At 37.6% G+C, this 20,848-nt stretch overlaps 1 protein-coding gene across 1 annotated transcript in view; it reads left to right on the plus strand.

Moving 5' to 3' along the window:
* Positions 1 to 1,480: 1,480 nt before the first annotated feature.
* RGS9 (regulator of G protein signaling 9) overlaps positions 1,481 to 20,848 on the plus strand; it is a 106,040-nt gene continuing 86,672 nt past the window's right edge. Inside the window, exons 1-2 of the mRNA XM_027873136.1 lie at positions 1,481 to 1,633; positions 18,326 to 18,422. Of these exons, the coding sequence (XP_027728937.1) occupies positions 1,577 to 1,633; positions 18,326 to 18,422 (154 nt within the window). The 5' untranslated portion in view covers positions 1,481 to 1,576. The remainder of the gene's footprint in view (positions 1,634 to 18,325; positions 18,423 to 20,848) is intronic.

The raw sequence follows: 20,848 nt of genomic DNA on the forward strand, positions 1-20,848 counted from the left end.
CCACAGTCTCCACACATTTGATGAAAGGAAGGCTAAGATAACCCCAGGAACATTATATTGGTTGTCAAGTTATCTTGGTGGGAATCTATTCACAACGGGTGGAAACCAGATTCTCTGAACCAATCTGGGTTGAGAGTCATTGCGCCATGTGAGGTTGAAAATATGCTGGACTGGAATTCTGGAAACTTTGGTTTCTAGTCTCATTCAGCCATTAATTTCTTGTAAAGCCTTCGGTTCATCTCTGTGAACCTCAATTTTCTCTAGAATGAAGGGGTTGTACTAAATAATCTCTGAGGTCCTTTGCAGCCTTAATATGATATGCTATGGATAATTATGCCATCTTCTTTTTTTTAAAGTCATATAATTTATTGTAGTTAGCAGTTTGAAAATTGACCAGCATACCAAGAAGACAAAACTAAACAGCATCATAAGTTATTCCCCACTCAGGAAAAAAGACAATGCCATCTTGAAGAAAATATCTCCATCTTCTTACATAATTCCATCCTTCACCCTCCATCTCCAACTCCTCAATGCCTACGAAAATGTGAGGGAGAGGGAAGAGATAAAGTGAGATTCCTCTCTATGACCATTTTGAGTCATAGAATCCCAGGGTTGGAGAGGATTTTTGAGATCTTTTAATCTAACCCTCTCATATTATAGCTAAGGAAATAAAGAGCCAGCAGAGAAAGTGAGTTGCTTAAGACCACCCAGATAGTTGAGGCAGCTAGGCGGCACAATGCACAGAGCCTGAAACTAGGAGTCAGGAATGCCTGAATTCAAATCCCGTTGCAGACACTTACTAGATGTGATCCTTACTAGTGTGATCCAGGTAGGTCACTTAGTCTTTGTGTGCCTCAATTTCCTCATCTGCAAAATGAGGGGTAGTAATAATAGCACTTATTGCTGCAAGGATCAAATGAGATAATATTTGTAAAGTGCTTTGCAAACCTTAAAGCAATATATAAATGCTAGCTCCCTCTATTATTATTTGTAGACCCAAGACTTGAATCCAAATGTTCTGACACCAGATTCAGTATTCTTTATGCTATGCCACACGTCTATCATCAGTCTTACTAACTGTGCTGTTGTATATTTGACAGCATCTGTCAGTGAGTGAGGCACTGAAGTAGTGGGTTAGCCTAGGCTCTATCCACTCAAGTCGTGGACAGAGGTGACTGCCTTCTACAAATCCTCTTGTGTCCTCAGCTCCCCCATTACCTCATTCCAATGCTGATGTAGTCTTGGTTGGGTGCACGCCCTCCCCCTCGTGGCCGAATGGCACAAGTACAGCTCATGCTAATGAACACAGAACCACTTGCTGATTGGGTGGGTGCCTTATTCCACAGCTGCTTTTCAAGCAGCTTGCAGAGCGAGACTAAATCATAGCAACAGCAGCAACAGCAGCAGCAGCAGCAGCCAGCACCATTTACCACCCTATTCCTTATCATTACCTCTCCTTATCCCTAGGCCATAAGATTTCTTGTCTTCTAAAATTTTTTTTTTTGTCTTTTAAATTTATTTTTAACCACCCCACCATCACTTATTTAACTGATTCTGAGACTGTTCAGTTTCCAGGATGACAATCAAACATCAAGGCCAGCAGTACAGGCCAAGAATGGCATTCCTCAGAAAGGTAACCTGGTGGGAAATAGGTGGGGAATAAAACCAACTCTTCGTTAGGAGCCAAAACCTGGACAATACCTTCGGGTTTAGAAGTTGTGGGAGGGGGATAGAGTGAGGAGCAGGTACAGTCCCAGTAAAAAGGCATTTAATTTTAATTGTTACTACTAATGATTTTTGGTAAATGCATTGTGAAATGGTGTATGTGTGTATGTGTTTGTCTAAATAAAAAGCTATTTAGGTTTCCAAACTGACTGGGTACACAGAAGAATCAAAACACATAGAGCTCTTGTTTGGATCAGTGTGTAGATGAAAACAACCTGTTAGATGAGAAAACTGGGTGTTAGGGAGCATCTTGGCAGATCTGTATCTGCTCTAGGTTTTTCCCTCCTCGTGTAATAGACACTTGGTTACTAAATGTATTCTCTACTATAACTGAGCTGAAATACAACATTTGAAAGTTTTTTTGTTTGCAATACCCTGTATAGACCATTGTAATGAGGTATTTCATAGGGGAATTGGTCATATTCGAATCTGTATATATCTGTTCTTTTGTGTCCGCAGTGACTGTCTATACTGTTTCTCTTGAATTACAGAGGTTTGTGAGACTGAGCAACCCAGAAAACTTAGCATTGTCCAGGTGTATACGTGGGCTTTGCGGAGTCCTATTGAAGGAAGAAGTGTGCTTGGCCTCATTTTGTTTCAGCGTCTGCTAGAGAGGGGTTTAAGAAAACTGGAGTGGAAAGCCTTGAAGGGGATTAGGCATTAATCCACTCTTTCTCCACTTCCCCCCTCCCGGTGGCTTTATCTCTGAATGCTGCTCGCCTTCTTAAGCTTATCTTTGGGAACAATATTAGCCGAGTCCTCAGTGATAGACATAGCCCCTTTCTTTACATTGGTGATGGAGTCCCAGCTCCCCAAACAGTCAGTTAGAAAATATGTCCAGCTACTCCAAAAAACTCAGGAACCTATCTCAGTTAGTCAATGTAGCATGGAGAAGACCGGAGTATTAGTCTATCTAGTTATATCTCAGAGATCCTTACATTGAATATTTTAGTATCTTCAGTGCAGAGGGAAACCAGTACCAGCCAAATTTTAAAAACTATTTTTTTGAGGGCTTTACATCTATTATCTTTGTTCTATTTCCTCCTAATTGAAAATTTTCTTCCTCAATCCCACCTCCCAATTGAGACTCAAGATCATTATCCTATCCTTATAGGGAAACCCCAAACTAAATATTGACTCTTGTTTTTAATTCTAACAGGCACATTTTAGCTGCCAATAAGTTACGAAAAAAACTGTCATGTGGAAGATGGATTAGACTTAGTGTGCTTGGTCACAGAAGGCAGAACAACGGACTATAGTTGGGAGTTGTAGAAAAGCTAAATCTGCCTATGTACTATGTAAAGAAAATCTTCCTAGCAATTAGAGTTGTCTAAAAACGGACGAGCTGCTTTGAAGTTATGATTCCCCACTCATTGGAAGGCTTTCAGTGATGACTGGATGACCACTTGTTGGGAATGTCATAGAGTGATTTCTATATGAGAACAAATTGGTCTAATTACCTTTTGGTCGCTTTAAAATCTGAGGTCCTTTAATTCTTATTTTATAGATTGGTTCTTTTGAAATACTTTGATAGGTTATGATTCTGGGCATGATATAATCTTATTTGTTCTCCTAGTCCTTGGTTATTGTCCTTGTGTCTTAAGCTCTGTTTTTTTGTTTTTTTCTTACAAAGCTTTACTAAGTTTTCAATGACAAATAATCCTTACAAAGCACAGAAAGGAAAGAAAAAATTTTAAATTTAATTTTTATTATTTTTTCATTTAATAAGCATTTATTTTTCTTTTCCTCTCATTCCCATTTCCAATAGAACAACAGCAAAAAAGAAAATCAAAACTCTTGTAACAAATATGCATACTCCAACAAAGAAACTTCCCCCAATTGTCTATGTACAAAAAAAATTTGCATCAGTCTGAAACCTTAGTCCACTGCCTCTCTATCAGAAGATGGGTAGCATGTTTCAATATGAGTCCTTTGGAATATTGCTTTCAATATGAGTCCTTGTTGGCCATGGTATTAATCAGAGTCTTTCAAAGTTTTTTAGTTACATATGCTGTTGTTATTGTGTAAATATAAACTGCATCAGTTTATATAAGCCTTCCCAGGTTTCTCTGAAACTATCCTCTTCATAATTTCTTATATAGTACAGTAGTATGCCATCATATTCACATACCATAATTTATCTATTTCCCAATTGATGGGCACCCCCTTAGTTTCTAGTACTTTGCCACCACAAAAAGAGCTGGTATAAACATTTTTGTACATATAGGTGCTTTTTGTTTTTCTTTGATCTCTTTGCAGTATAGACCTAATAGTGGTATCACTATTAGCAATAACACTATCACTGGTTCACAGGGTATGTACATGTTAGTAATTTTGGGTGGCAAAGTTAACAAATAGCTTTCTAGAATGGCTAGACCAGTTCATAGCTCCACCAATAGTGCATTAAAGTATCTATTTTCCTACAGTCCTTTCAGCATTTGTCATTTCCATTTTTTTGTCAACTTAACTAAGCTGAGAATTGTTTTAATTTGCTTTTCTTTAATTATTATGGAGCATTTTTTCATGTGGCTATTTGATAGAATGAATTTCATTTTCTGAAAACTATTTGTTCATATCCTTTGACTATTTATCGAGTGGGAATTGGCTCTTATTCTTATGTATTTGAATAAGTTCCCTATATATCTTAGACATGAGATCTTTTTGAAGGAAACTTGTAAATTTTTTTTTGTTGCAAATATTTCCTTTTTTCTTCTAATTTTAGCTGAATTTGTTGTTTGTACGAAAACTTTTTAATTTTATGTAATCAAAACTGTCCATTTTACCTTCTCTAATCTCTAATCTCTAATCTCTAATCTCTATCCCTTGTTTGGTCACGAGCTGTTCGCTTCTTCATAAATCTGACAGGTAATTTCCTCATTGCTCCTCAGATTTGTTTATGATGTCACTCTGTATATCTAAGTCATGTATCAGTTTGGAGTAATTTGGTAGATGGTGTGAGATATTGGTCTATACCTAGTTTTTCTCAATATTCCGGGAAGTTTTTGTCAAATAGTGAGTCCTTACCCTAATAGCTGAGATCACTGAGTTTGTCAACACTAGACTTGCTCTTTCATTAAAAAAAAAATCAAATTAACTAATGACTTATCTATTTAAAATAACCCAGCTCCTAGTTTTATTTATTAGTTACTTTTTGCCTTTAATTTTGTTTATCTCTTTTTTGCCTTTTAAGGCATTTTGACATTTAATTGAGGTTTTTAATTTGTGGGTCCTCTGGTATTTTTAGTTGCATGGCCAATTCATTGATCTGTTCTTTCTTTTTATAAGTAAAAGCATTTAAAGATACACATTTTTTTCCTCTAAGTATTGCTTTGGTTATGTTCCCAAATTTTTTTTTGTTGTCTCTTTGTTGTTATTATCTTTAATAAAAGCATCTATTGTTTGTATGATTCTATCTTATTTTTCTATCATAATTTTATTGTCTAGTTTTCCCAAACTTATTTAACTTTTCCTTTAAGTACTTAGATGCTATGCTATTTAGTGCATATGTTTTAGTATTGCCATTAATTGTCTATGGTACCTTTTTAGCAAAATGTAGCCTATTTGGTTGTCTCTTTTAATTAAGCCAATTTTTGCTACTGCTTTGTTTAAGATCATGATTGCTACCCCTATCTCTTTAACTTCAGCTGAAGCATAATAGAGTTTGCTTTATCTCTATATTTTACCTCTTTGTGAATCTTTATATTTCAAGTATGTTACTTATAAACAGCATATTGTTGGATTCTGTTTTCTAATCCAGTCTTCTATCCTCTTCCATTTTATGGGTGAGTTCATCCCTTTTACACTAATTTATCATCATTATTGTGTATTTCCTCCCATCCAATTCTCTTATACTTTTTCTTCTCTTTGTTTCCTACCCACTCTTTATAAAGAAGAGTGTGGCAAGAGAGATGGAGTATATTCAGCACCAATGTTCTAGATTTGGTCTTATCTGCTTTTTTCCCCTTCTTTTTTGCCCCTCTTCTTTTCATCCATGCCCCTCTTATTTTCCCCCTTGCCTATAGCCCAATCATAGGTTCTTATCCTTTCTTTCTTTCTTTTTTATCTTTTGGCTAAGCAATAGGGTTAAGTGACTTGCCCAGGGTCACACAGCTAGTAAGTGTTAAATGTCTGAGGTTAGATTTGAACTCAGGTCCTCTTGAGTCCAGGGCTGGTGCTGTATCCACTGCACCACCTAGCTGCCCCCTTTCTTTCTTTTTTCTTTCTTTTTAAACCTCTCTTCCTAATCCACTTTCTGTGCTTACAGTTTGTTTCGCTTAAGACACTTTTCTTCCTTAATGTACCCTATTATTCTCCTCCCTTCTCTCCTTTCTCACCTGTTTTCCTGTTGAAAAATGTACTTCTTCACCCTAATGTGTGAATATTCGTCTCTTTGACTAGTTTGAATGATAGTGAACTTCAAATGTCATATGTTGTTCCCTATTCTTTCCTCTTTATTTGTATAGTCTTCTAGTTATGTACTCCAATTATGTGAGATAAATCTCCCTCACTCCAGTATATTTCTTTTCCCATCCCTTTCCTTTCTTCTTGAGCTATAAAATCTTGAAAAAAACAAACAAACCAAAACACTTCCAGTCCTTTTATCTTATTAAAATTCCTCTATGACTGCTGATGCTGAGGGAACTCATGTTTCATCTCTCCTTAGTAAAAAATAAACAGTCCATGCTTGTTTAGTTCCTTATGATTGTTCAATCATATTTGCCTTTTTGTTGTCCCCTTTTTAACCCTCTGTTGGCATTTTGAAGTTTCTATGCAGTTCTCATCTTTTCATAAGGAATGCTTTGAAGTTTTCTATTTCATTAAAGGTTCATTCCCCACCCCCTCTCTGTGGGATCATTCAATTTTGTTTGTCATTATTATGTATTGTTATTATGTTCATATTATATATGTATTATATATGTATTATGTTTGTTTTATGTTTGTTTGTATTATATGTGTATTATGTTTGTTATTATTATTATTATTATTTATTGTAAGCCTATAACTTTCTCTTTCTAGAGCATTACATTCCAAGCTCTCCACTTCCTTATAGCAGTATCTCTTAAATCCTGTATGATCCTAACAGTGGCTCCTTGGCTCTTGAGTTTTTTCTGGTTGCTTGCAATATTCTTTTTTTTTTTTTTACTTGCAAACTCCGAATCTTGGCCATAAAATTCTTGGGAATTATTATTTTGGGTTTCTTTCAGGATGTGCCTGGTGGATTCTCTCATTTTCACTTTGTTGTATGGTTTTATGAGAGCTGGAAAGTTTTCTTTTATTATTTCTTGAAATTTGATATCTAGGCTCTTTTTTTTTTAATACATAGCTTTCAGGTTGTTCAGTGATTTTAAAATCACTTCTCCTTGATCTGTTTGATCTTGGTCTGTTGTTTTTGATATGAGATACCATTATTTTAACATCTCTGTTGTTTGATAGAGTCATGAACTTTTATTGGATCTATTCTAATTTTTAAGGAGTCTGTTGCTTGGGTAAAGTTTTGTACCTCTTGTGTCAAGTTGTTAATTGTCTTTCTAATTCTTTCTTCTATAGCTCTCGTTTCTGTTCCATTTTTTCTCTTTGCACTTTCATTTCATTCATAAAATCATTTTTGAGTGCTTACTTCATCTCTTCCAGGAATTATAGTTGAACTTATATCCAAACTGTATTTTCTTTAAGGTTTTGCTTTTAGGTGTTTTGGAGTCATTCTCTTTTTTCAGGTTTATGACTTGAGTGTTCTTGTCACTATAATAGCTCTTTATGGTGGGATTCTTCTTCTTCTTCTTCTTCTTCTTCTTCTTCTTCTCCTCCTCCTCCTCCTCCTCCTCCTCTTTTTTTCATAAGTCAGCATTTATTATTTAAGTTGAAGAACAGGTTATGAAGGGGGTGGGGGGGGGACATTCATAACAGAGAGTCCAAGGTGGAGCCCTAGGGGAGAGGGAAGAAGGGAGGAGACAGGGAGATGAGAGTCTCTCCTCCATGTCTGCTCTAGATAGGGTTAATCCTGATTTCTGAGCCTTGGTCCAGGGCACACAATGAAGCACAGATAAGATGAGGTTCCAAGGGCTACAGGTTTAGGAAACATCAAGGGGTGGCCAAAGTTACACGTTCAACTAGAGGTGGGAGCTGGGATTCTCCTTAGATGAGCAGCACTGCTTCCTTTTAGGAATTGAAGCATAGTGATAAGTTCCATCCCACTTATTCCAGCTCTTATGAAACATTCTTGGAGTTAAAGTCTTTGTGCTAAAGAATTCTTTCATACCCTCTCTAACTTCTTGTACTTTGCTTCTAGTTTCTTTGAATATGCATCCCACTTGTAAGCTTCCTGCTCAAGAGCTGCTACTTGCTCCTCAGTTAAAGTGATCTGATCCAGATAAGGCTGAAGTGTTGCATATTTCTGGTTTAAGTCCTTTAGGTTTCAACTTACGTTTACTGCAGTATCTTTCATTTCTAGGTACTTCAGGCTAGTCAGTTTGTTCATATTTTCCAGAAGTTTATAGTCTTCATTGGGGGCTGTCAGCTGGCCTGTTAGGTACAGGGCCATCAGCCCTGTGATGGCTGCCTAAGTGGGCTGGACCTCCTTGGCCATCTTCACCACAGCATTGTCTTGGTCGGGGAAGGGAGGAAGGAAAAAGGATGCAGGGAAAGATGGAGATGGGAGAGGAGGGAAGGAGGGAGAGGAGGGGAGAGGGGATTAAAAGGGAAGGGTGAAGATTGGAGAAGGAGGTAAGGGGAGGGGGCTTTCTCTCCCTCCTCCAACTCCTCCTCCTCCTCCTTCTCTTCCTCCTCTTCTTTCTCTTTCCTCCTTCTCCTCCTCCTCCTCCTCCTTTTTTTCTTCCTTCTTCTTCCAGCCTTACTTCCTGACTTCAGACTTTGGTTGTGGCTGACCTCTTTGTATTTTTGGAGGGATTGGCTTGTTTGCTCATGGCTCTATTTTCTATTCTGCCGCTGCTTTACTAGGGGTATTGAGTATTACGTTATTCTAGGATCTTGGTCACAGTTGAGGCTGGGAATTTTTACGTTTTCAGTGAAAGCAGTATGATCAAAGGTGAAGTCTGAGAGGTGACTTCCTGACTCCAGCACTACAAGTCCCTGACCTGGGTTTGGGTCTGAGCAATGCAGATGTGGGCTTGGAGCTTCCTTCCGTAGATTGCTGCTGGATTCAGCCACTGTCAGTTGGAAAGCTCTTTGAGTGCAGAGTGAGAGAACTGCAGGCTTCTGTTTGATAGGGACTTCCTACCCTAGTTATTACGCTGCAGGCTTCAGACAGGGTTGGGACTGAGACTGAGTCTGAGAATCTGAACCATTCCCGAGTTCACAGCCAGACAGTTGCTACTTTCTTCTTTCCTTGCTTCTTGATCAGTACACAGCCTAGGACCTGCAACCACTCCTTGTCCTGAATGCTCTTCCCCCCTTGGCCCAGGTGCAGATACCCTCCTCAGTCAATACTGAACATATGACCCAGCATGGAGTAGCAAGTGACAGGGTTGCCCGTTGGCACCTGTTCTTACTCCCTGAACAAGGTCAGATGAGATCTGGGACCTCTTCTGGCCCTGTTGCACATATGCTGCCAATTATCCAAACACAAATGAAACACATAAGTTTGGTTTTTTTTTTTTTTTTGGGTCATGATTAAGGTAAAAAAAATGTTCAATTAAAATAAAAATCTGCTTTCTTTTCCTCTCATTATCATATCATATGGCTCAATAGTATTTCAATTCATTTGTATACCATCATTTATTTACCCTAACTCATAGGCACCACCTTAGTTTTCTGTTCTTTGCCACTGTACAAGATATTGCTATAAGTATTTTAGTAAATATGGGCATTTTTTCTTTCTTCTAGCTCTTTAGGGGTATAGGCTTAGTAGTGGTATAACTATGCCAAAGGGTATGTCTAGTCAAGTAACTTTTGGAGCACAGTTCTGTAACAGTTAAAATTAAGGTAGACTGAGGCACAAAGTTCTGAGCATAATAATCAATTTATTAGTAAAGTGCAAATTTACCAATAAACAGGTTCTCAGCTTCCCCAACAAAGATAAAACCCATAATGAGGGGGATAGCTCTTTTTTATAGTTTTGGGGAGCACAGAAAATGGGAAGGCTAGCATCATAGATGGAAGAAAATATGATTAGGTGAAAACTGGGAATGAGGGCTAGTAACAACTCCCTCTTTCTCTTCTGTGACTAAAAAATGGTAATTGTTAGAGTCCAGCTGCACCTTCAAGGAAGAGATAGCAAACCAGACTTCTCTGGATAACAAACCAGACTTGGTCATCCTTGAAGAATAGATTGGTGGGGTAGAGATACTAGACTGGATTCCCTGGTGTCCACCTGCCTCCTTTAAAGATAACAGATTTCCTCAACACAAGAATAGAACAGTGATTAACAGGAGAACTGGATTTCTAAACTTAACTCATTACAGCACAACTAAATTTCTGAGCTAAGCTCAAGAAAGAACCATGATTTAGGGAGTTACAGGACAAAAATCAATTAACTGTAAGCAGGATCAATTAAAAAAAGACACAAAATCAATCTGATTATTTATGTTCCAAAGTGTTTTCTAGAATGACTGAACCAATTCACAGGTCTACCAATAGTGCATTAATGTGCTTCTACCTTGGAGCATACACTCAGACTGATAAAAGCAGCCAGGCAAAAGAAAGCAGTCTTCTCCTTTTCTTCCTCTGCCATAGTAATCTGATTGTATACCCTATTTAAATTCAGTACTGATAAACATTGCCTACCTTCCCAGGGCATAGCATTGAACCAATGGGATGATGTGTTGGTCCACTTCAGTTCTTTTGTTCAAAGTGTGGTAGTCTACATACATTTGTATCTATCCATTCCTTTTGGGCACTATGATTATAGGTGATGGACCACTGTGCTCTGTCATGAAGCTAGTGACCAGTTAGTTTTTTGGTTTGTTAACACCTTATGATACCATTTTAGGCTTTATGACTGAGCAGGTAATCAAAGATCAACTCTTCTACATTGTACATTGTGCCTCTCTTAATGTATCTTAGAATAACATTACTTTTGGGGACTGCCATATTATACTGACTCATTTTGAGCCTGAAATCCACAAAATCTCTCAGATCTTTTTTCATAAGAGTTTCTGTCTAGTCATGTTTGCCCAGACCTTTATTTGTGAAATTGTTTTGTAGAATTCAAGTGTAGAACTTAAATTTATTCTTATTATATTTCAGCTTATTCAATTCAGCACTGTTCTAGCTTGTGGAAATCTTTCATAAATACAGATTCCATCATGCAGTATTGTCATTTCTTTAAGCTTAATGTTACCTGCAAATTTGACAAGCATGCCATCTGGGCTTTCATCCATGTCATTAATAAAAATGTTGGACAGATTTATGGCCTGCTTCATTAGAGAGTATCCTCAAGTTTATTCTTTAAGACCAGTCATTTGACCACTTCCAAATGCACCTTTCTCTACTATCATCTAGCCCACATCTCTCCATCTCACCCATAACATAGAATTAAAGAGTTCATCAAATACTTTGCCAAAACCTAAGCATATTCTGTTTTTAGCATTCCCATGATCTACTACGTTGACAACTGTGTCAGAAAAGGAAATGAGAGTAGTGTAGCATGACCTGTTATTCATGAAGTTGTGTGCGTGCTAGAATTTTGCCAAGAATAGAAGGCAAGTTCACTGTCGTATTATTTGTCAAATCAATCTTCTGTTCTTTTTTTTTTTAAACTGAGCCATTATTTGCTCTTTACAATCCCTTCACTTTCTCCCAGCAGCTTTCAGAGATGACCAATAATAGCTCAGTAATTACATCTGCCAGTTTTTCATTACTCTACAATTTAATTTATCCAGGTCTGGTGATTTAAACTCATTGAAAGCAGCAAGATACCTTTTAATTGTCCTTTTACTTAACTTAGGTTTACACTCACTCCTAGACATTTCAAACCTCAGAAGTTTAGTATATTAGGAACAGATGCGCCAAAAGAAAAACTGAATTCCTTTTTAAACTTAAATAACATACTCTGAATTCCCAGCTCAGGTGGGGCCCTCCTAAGGGCTAATCTAAGTATTATTTATTCATGCCTTCAGAAAAATGTATATAGGCAACTTAATACTTCAAGAAGAGTTGAATAGGGTATTCTCTCTCCCCAATATTATGTACTTTGGAATTAATGCCTAGATTAGGCCATCAAGTCCTTCATCTTCATGGACAGGATCCAGTGCAGAAAAGATGTACATGAGACACAAAGAAAATTTTCTTGTTGCTGAGGCCTGTTAGGTACTGGAAGGGTAACGTGTAGGAGGCTGTGAAATCTCCTTCTCTGGAGGTCTTAATAAATATGGTAGATCCTCATTTGTCCGCGATGTTCTAGGTGTGTTTCTGTTTGAAAAGGGATTGTCTAGGTTGCCTTGCAGGTGCTTCCCAGCTTTGGAACTCTGTGACCTTGATACACCTTGCCTTATGGAATCCTAAATAGCATTTCCAAGGAATACAGTCATAGAAAAATCTATCAGAGCCCTTATGGGCAGCATCTTTTAAATATTTCTGTGCTACCCACTTCTCTCCCACACTCTTTCCTGTGTTGCGCAAATGCTGAAAAGGAAAGCTAATCTCACTATGTTTTTAAAAGACTCTTTAGTTCTCTCCACGTGATCCTCAGGAAGATTATTTTTAAGTCTATAGGAATCTTTAATAAGCGTAATTTTTTTCCTTTGGAGAGAAAAAAGTGAACTCAAGACCCTAACTCAGAAGCCAGGTGCATCTCCCTGTATCACTATTAACCATCTTTCTCCCCTATGAACAGAAAGTTGTGGGCTCATCTAAGTTTTTTTTTAAAATGTGACTTCTTACCTGGACAGCTGAAGCATATAGTGAGAAGGAGAGATAAATGTGGAAGGTGCATGGTGCTATGGATTTCATGGTGTGGAAAGGTCTGGAGTCAGAAAACCTTGGTTCAAATCCTGGCTCTGACACTTATTACTTTTGTGACCTTGGGCACACACTTTACCTTCTAGGCCTCAGTTTCCTCATTTGTAATATGAGGGGATTGGATTGGATGGATTTTAAGATCCCTTTCAGCTCAGTCTGATGACCTATCCACTTCCTACAATATATATAATAGCTAGGAAACTTGTTGAGATTACAAGTGACAAATTCCCTTAGTGGTTGTTTTATTATTTCTTGGTAATTGGGGTTAAGTGACTTGCCCAGGGTCACCAGCTAGTAAGTGTCAGAGGTCAGATTTGAACTCAGGTCCTCCTGACTCTAAGGCCCATGCTTTATTCACTGTGCCATATAGCTACAACCTCCCCATGTCTTAGTGTTTTTAAAAAGACCTCTCTGCTCAAAGAGGAGGCTGAACAGTTGTCCTCTTCTGGTAGAAATGTATTTTTTATCTTCAATTCAACAGGCTTTTGTTAAGCATCTAATATGTACCAGGTCCTTGGGACACAAAAGCAAAAACCAAATAGTCTCTGACTTCAAGAAGGTTACTAATTAGAAACAGCACATACACAGATAAGTAAATATTATATATATCTATATATCTATATATATCTATATATCTGTGTCTATAGCAATATTAACTACGCCTCTGTCAAACTGAGATGGTCCTGGTCATTTCCTCCTTCTCTACCATCCCGGCTCATCATCTTCCCTGGGCCCAGAGAAATGAGGGGAGAATCAGTCAGTTGAATCCTTTTTCCTATGGTGACCAAATTCTTAGTCACATCTCCCCCTGAAACTTCCGAACACTTGTTTTAAAAAAAAATTTATTTTCAGAGTTAAAACAACAACAACAACTAAATACAAAGCAATTTCAGTGGTGGGGGCACTAATTACTGAGGAAATTAGGAAGTGCCTCTTGTAGAAGGTCACACTTCAGCTTAGCCTTGAAGGGAGCTGGGGGTTCCAAGAGGTAGAAGTGAGGAGGGAAAGCATTCCAGGCATATGGGACAGACTACGTAAAGAGGAAGGAGGTGGTTTGTGTGAGCAATAGAAAGATGGACAGTTTGGTTGGACAGGATATAGAGCATGTGAAAGGGAATAATATATTATCAGCCTGGAAAGAGCGATTGGAGCCAATTAGTAAAGGACTTTAAATGCCAAATAGAGGAGTATCTATTGGCAATAAAGAGCTAGTAAAGCTTCTGAAGCAGAGGAATGACATCATATTTTAGACTAGCAGCTGGTTCTACCTTCTAGCCTACTCTCCCCTATGGGTATTATTAATTTGCCTCTTTTCCCTGTGGTTGTGTCTTTGACCTAGTGGCCTGAAAGTCTGCCAGACGCGGTCATTGAGGAAAGCCAAGGGACAACAGTTTTAAATGAAACTAAATGAATAGTTTTCTGTTCCAAACCTCCTCCTTTCCCTCCTCTCCCCTCCCATCCCAAGGCTTTGATGAAAACAAAACATATTTCTAAATTAGGAGCCAGTGGGAGCTGTCTGGAAGCCAAGAGCGTCTGTTTACATATTAGCTAACTGTCTGTAGCTGTTATCCAGGGAGTGATGAGACTGAGACAGAAGGGATGTCTTTGCTAGCATTTGTTTACACATCCAATTACAGTGGCAGAATTCCTCAAATTGTATCATCCTTAGTATGGTACTTGATTTGGTTCCAGAGATCCAAATAATAAATCCTATCCTCAGCATCTTAAGATCATAAATTTGGAGCTGAAAGGGACACTAGAGATCGTCCCTTCAGAGACTGCTCAATTTCTCTCTTATTTGATAGATGAAGATCCTAAGGGCATAATCTAACAGTTTATAAACTCTTGACTTTCCCAGGATTGCCAGTGAAAATAACAAGTAATAACTTCTCTGAGCTTCAATTTCCTCATCTGTAAAATTGTGCAGCTAGGTGGCACCATAGGGCATACAGTGCTGGTCCTGGAGTTAGGACGACTTATCTTCCTGAGTTCAAATGTGAACTCAGACACTTACTAGCTGTGTGACCCTGGGTAAATCACTTCACCCTGCTTGCCTCAGTTTCCTCATCTGTCAAATGATCTGGAGAAGAAAATGGCAAACCACTCTAGTATCCTTGCCAAGAAAACCCCAAATGGTGTCTCAAAGAGTCAGACACAACTGAACAAAAAACAGCGACAAAAATGGGACTAATAGTAGCACTTGTCTCATTGGGTTGTGATGATCTAATGCGATAATGTATATAAAGAGCTTTGCAAACCTTAAAATGCTATATGCTTTTAATTAAGCATTCCATGTCTATTATTTTAGGCTTATTTTTTTCAAAAGTATGTTTTATTAAAGCCACAAATAAAAGAAACCTGATTCTGAATATTTGGCACCATACAAAGAAAATATCCTTCCCAAACTCTATGATCTAGCCAAGTTGGCCTTCAAACTGTCGTGTGTTCCTTAAGCATAATGTACCACCTACCATTTCCATGCCTTTACAGTGGCTGTGCCCTATCCCTAGAACACACTCCCTCCTCAAGCTTTGCCTCATAAAATACTGACATGAAGCCTTCCCTGACCTTCCCCTCATCTACTTTAGATTTTGTTGTTCAGTTGTTTCAGTCGTGTCTGACTCTTCATGACCTCATTTGGGGTTTTCTTGGCAAAGATACTGGAGTGGTTTGCCTTTTCCTTCTCTAGCTCATTTACACACGAGGAAACTGAGGCAAACAGGGTTAAGTGACTTGCCCAGGGTCACACAGTCAGTAAGCATTTGAGGCCAGATTTGAACTTAGAAAGATGAATCTTCCCAATTCCAAGCCCAGCACTCTATCCCCTGCTCCACTTAACTGTCCTACTAGCTACCTCCTATTTATTTTGTGTTTTTTTTACCAGTACATACATAGAGCTATAAACGCGTGTTGGCTTTCCCGATAGAATGCAAGCCCTTGAGAGATTGTTTCATCTTATTAATCTGTATCCCCAGTGCCTGGCACACGGTAGGTGCTTAATAAATACTTATTGATTTATTAATTGATAAATCTGGGTTGCACTCTCCTACAAATACATACAGCATTAATGGGTGGAATAGACACACATAGAGTTCACAAGTAGAAAGGCACACCTGTAGCCAAAGTACAGGTGAGGAAGAATAACTTACATCTCCGATGTTGCAGGGCTGCTGGAGTCCTTGCCCTGCTCTCACTGACTTGGGACTTGCAGATTCCGCTGGTTGCTGTTACACCATAGTCACCATGGCTTCCTACTTATGGATTCTCTGAAATCCTGGCCTAGAGAGCTACTATCCATTTTTCTAGAAGGACCTGGAATAATTTTACCCTGGAATAAATAGAAGCCTCCATGATTCTGCTTTCTCAGTCTTGACTCTGAACATTGTCTTCTCCAAGAGGAACATGGTACTGGCCCCAGACTCCTGGAATTGACAACTGCCGAATTCCAAAGCTGGATTCCTCGGCATGCTTTTGCGGCAAAATGCCATTGCTGATGAGATGGGAAGAAAAATCCCTGCTTCCCCCAGCATCACCCTGAAAAATCCAAGAGATGCGAGGGAAAAGGCGACAGAGCAAACTCTTAACAGCTGTGTCCTTCTTCATAATTAGCTCTCTTCTCAATGCTTGCCAAAGATCAAATGTCAGAAAGGTCAACTCTGCCCCACCTTCCAAACTTTCAAGTCTCAATTCCCCAGCCAAGACTTCTAGCCCTTTTGTGTGCAAATGTGCCCTGTAGAATCTAGAGTTTTTGAAAGCTTGAAAATATAGCTTCTCAAAGTCTGAAAGGGGCACACTTTTACATCTCATTGTCTCTGTTACCTGTCCCTTAACTACCGTAACTTCGTCAGGAGGATTATGGGGACACAGTTGATCAGAGTTTTCCTGTTCCACATCTTGCTATAGTTATCAGAGCTTTGAACCTTCACGTATCTGCTACATTCATTCCCCCACTGGAGCAGACTCTTTTTTTCATATTCACACTTTCAGCTGACTGCTATCAAAAAGCGTCAGTTGCTAGAACGAGGCTCAGATGCCTTGTAATGCTCTCAGGCCTCCTACAAAGCAAGCTCAGAACTCTGAGTCTATTGCTACACTCTAAGCTAACTGATTCAGTTGTACAAAAACTACTTTCCTTCTTTTTATGAAACTCTCTGCTATTTAGGGGCTCACTATAGACATGTTTTGATATTTGGTTAAGTTACATCAAGTCAAGAAGCCTTTATTAAGTGCCTACTGTGTGCTAGGCATTATTCTAAGTGTGTGTGTGGGGGATATAAAGAAAGACAAAACAAACAAATAAGTAAACAAACCAACCAACAAAAAAGACCAGCTTTTGTTCCCAGGGAGCTTATTTACAGTTTGATGGGACAAACAATGTGAACAACTACATATTACCAAAATAAATAAAAGATAAATTGGAGGTAATCTCAGAGGTCTGGGAAAGGCTTCTTGCAGACAGTGGGACCTTAGCTAAAACTTTTAAAAGTTGAAACCTAAGGAATGCACTCTCCACTCACCTCTACCTTATTGAGTGCCTCTTTTTTTTTTTTTTTTTGTTGCTTTTTGGTGAGGCAATCAGGGTTAAGTCACTTGCACAGTGTCACACAGCTACTAAGTGTCAAGTGTCTGAGGCCGAAATGCCCCTTCTTTCAAGATGCCTCTCAAACATCACCTGCAACATGAAGCCTTTCCTGATGTCATCAACTGTTATCTGGTATCCTCCTCTCAAACAACATTATATTGTATAATTGGCAATTATGTCATTCAGGGCAGACTTGAGCTCCAATCCTGCCTCTAATACCAACTGTGTGATGTAGGGCAAATTTCTTAACTTCTCTCAGCCTCAGTTTCTTCATCTGTAAAATGGGGATAATAATAACACCTACCTCTAAGGGTTGTTGTGAGGATCAAATGAGTTAACATATGAAAGATGCTTTGTAAACCTACATAAATGCTAACTATTATTACAATTATTAACTACTTTGTATTTATTTTCTTTAAACTTGTTCTGTAATTATATATGTGTATATGTATATAATTAAATACAGACACATTATAAGGGAGGAGACAAGAGGTATATACATACCTATAGGTATATATATATATACACATATATATATACATATATATGCATGTGTGTATGCATATACCTCTTTTGTCTCCTCCCTTATAATGTAAATTTCTTGGGAGCAGAGATTGCTCTCTTCATAGTATATGTATCGTCAGCACCTAGCACAGTGCCTGGAATAAATACTTGTTGATTGATTGTAGAGAAACTCACTAAAGCCCTACTCCAATGCCTTTCCATGCTAGGGGTAACCCTGGTTTCTCCAAGCCTAAGACAGTAGAGTGAATGCTTTGAGAGGTCCTCCCAAGTCTTCAAGTATGGCTCAAGTGGGGTATGATGTCTGTCATCTGAGGACTAGATGAGCTGGATGGAAAAAAATTTACAAATTCTTTTATTTATATTTTATTAAAGCCAGAAATAAAAGAAACTTGATTCTGGATATCTGGCATCACACAAATAGAATATTCATATAAATAAGCCAAATATCTAGAATCAGCTTTCTTTGTCTTCTGGCTTTAATAAAATGTACATAATTAAAAAAATCTAAAATCTGAGGAAATAGACAAGAAATGCTTTGTTGGGACTCATCTTTTGACCTCCTTCCATTCTGTCTTTCAGATTGAAGACTTGGTGAAGGAGATGCAGAACCCAGAGACGGGAATCAGAATGCAAAGCCAGAGGGTCATGATCACTAACATCCCTCATGCAATGACAGGTAGGGCCTGGCAAAGACTTGAGGGTGTCCTGGAGCTGAGGTTTTTGCCTGGAACAGAATGTATTCTTGTCACACCAGTTGGATTAAGTCATAAACAGGAAGTGGTAGAAGTCAATTCTAAAATAAGACTTTGATGTTGTAATTCCCAGTGGTAAGAGGGGAAGGAGATGACTTGAATGTGTCATTTCTTGAAACCATTTCTCCTAGAAGGTGACCATTTAAAAGAAATAATATTTTATTTAATGTAGTTTGTTTTTATGGCAAAACCACTTCTCAATAATCTGCTAATTCCTTCCCCTTTTCTCCTTCTTATAATAGAAAAAAGCTGAGCAAAACTGACTGATGCAATGATCACAACTGGCAGAGTATGTAACATTCTGCATTCATAGTCTTCCATTTTTTTACTGAAAAAAGTTATATTGTATTCAAATATCAAACATCTGGAACCAATTCTGATTATTGAGTTCTGTTTTCTTTGTATTGCCACTTTTAATATTATTGTAACAGTGGGTATATTGTTTTCTTGCTTTTGTTTCCTTTGCTCTGCATTCATTCAGGATATCTTCACATCTTTCTCTTAATTCTTCATATCTGTTGCTCCTCATAGTACAAAAATCTTCCATTAATGGAACAAATTACAATTTGTTCAGTTATCCCCAAATTGCAGAGCACCTACTTTATATCCAATTCTTCTGCTAATATAAAAAGTGCTACTATGAATATTTTGTTTTATGTAGAACTTTTTGTTTGTTTCACTATATTTGGTTTTTTTATATATATATTTTTTAGGCTATTGGGGTTAAGTGACTTGCCCAGGGTCACACAGCTAGTAAGTGTCAAGTGTTTGGTCTGAGGCTGGATTTGAACTCAGGTCCTCCTGACTTCAGGGCTGGTGCTCTATCCACTGCACCACCTAGCTGCCCCTCACTGCACCACTTAGCTGCCCCATGTTTGTTTCACTGTAGCCATGATAACTGACATTTCATTGTCATGTCGCTAACTTCTTCTGTAAGGGAGATGAGCCTTGATAGAAACAGATACCATCTGTGACCTGTGATCACCTGTTGTCTTCTTTGTAGTTCAGTTGGATTTAAGTCCGTGGTTTTTGAGAGCCATGTCATGTTCCAAGGTAGAGCCTCCCAACAGAGGATTAATTTTGGTAGCACCATTTGTGGGCAAGGTATTCTGTGCTAACAAGTCCATTGGTGAAGAATTGCTTATGTTTTCTCTCTTAATTTGTTATACATTTTCATTTTAAATTTTTGATATTGGTAATTTTTTTCTTTTTTAAAAATAACTCTAAGGGTTTATTTATTTTGTTAGTTCCCACCCCCCCTCCAAAAAAAACCAAACCAGGTTCTAGTTTTTTAAAAAATTAATTAAATGGTTCTTTATTTTCAGTTTTGTTATCTTATTTGGTTTTCAGGCAATTTTTATGTTTAGTTAGAATTTTTTGATTTTACAGTTTTTTTTAGTTGTTTGTGCAATTCATTGATGTGTTTTTCTTTTTTATTGATGAATGTGTTTAGAATTATAGGTTTTCCCCTAAAGATTGCATTGACTACTTCCCAAAAGTTTTGAAATGTTATTCTTATAGTTTTTTTGATGATAATATCTCGTTCTTATAATTTGTTCTTTTACACATATATTCTTCAAGATTAATTACTTAGTCTTTCTGCTTGAAAGTTTTAAATGTCCTTTTATTGATTATTATTTATATTGTATTCTAATCAGTAAAGGATGTTTAATATTTCTTCTTTTCTGTATTTGTTTATGCTATATGCTCTAGCACGTTGTCAATGGTTTCAGAGACTCTAACGAGTCTTATGTATCTTTCTATTGGTTTCCATTTAGTAATCACTAGTGATTTATCATATATAACTTTGCTAAAATTCTATTAAATAACTTATTTCTTGTTTATCTTCTTTGTTAGATTTATTTATATCTAAAAGGGGCACACTGGGGAGCCCAACTATTATTATTTTGCTATTTCTCTCTATAATTAAAATTCCCTTAAGTACTTGGGGACTATACTATTCAGTGCATGTGCATTAAGTATTGATATTATTTCACTCTATATGTTTCCTTAAGTATAATTCAATTTTTTTAACCCTGTTCATTTTTAACTGTTGCTTTGTCTGATTTCTTGATTGCTACCTTAGCTTAAAAAAATAGCTTGAGACAATATATTCTTCTCTAAGTCCTCATTTTAGCTCTTTGTGAATCTTTATGTTTCAAGTATGTTTCTTGTAAACAATGTATAGTTAGATTCTGCTTTCTAATCCATTCTGCTACTCATTTCTCTTTTATAGGTGAGTCTATCCTATTCACATTCACAGTTTTGATTAATTGTGTTTTTTCTTCTATCATATCCTTTCATTTCTTTCTTTCTTTCTTTCTTTCTTTCTTTCTTTCTTTCTTTCTTT

Source organism: Vombatus ursinus, unplaced genomic scaffold (genome assembly GCF_900497805.2).
Source record: "Vombatus ursinus unplaced genomic scaffold, bare-nosed wombat genome assembly UNPS02014801.1, whole genome shotgun sequence".
NCBI lineage: Eukaryota > Metazoa > Chordata > Mammalia > Diprotodontia > Vombatidae > Vombatus > Vombatus ursinus.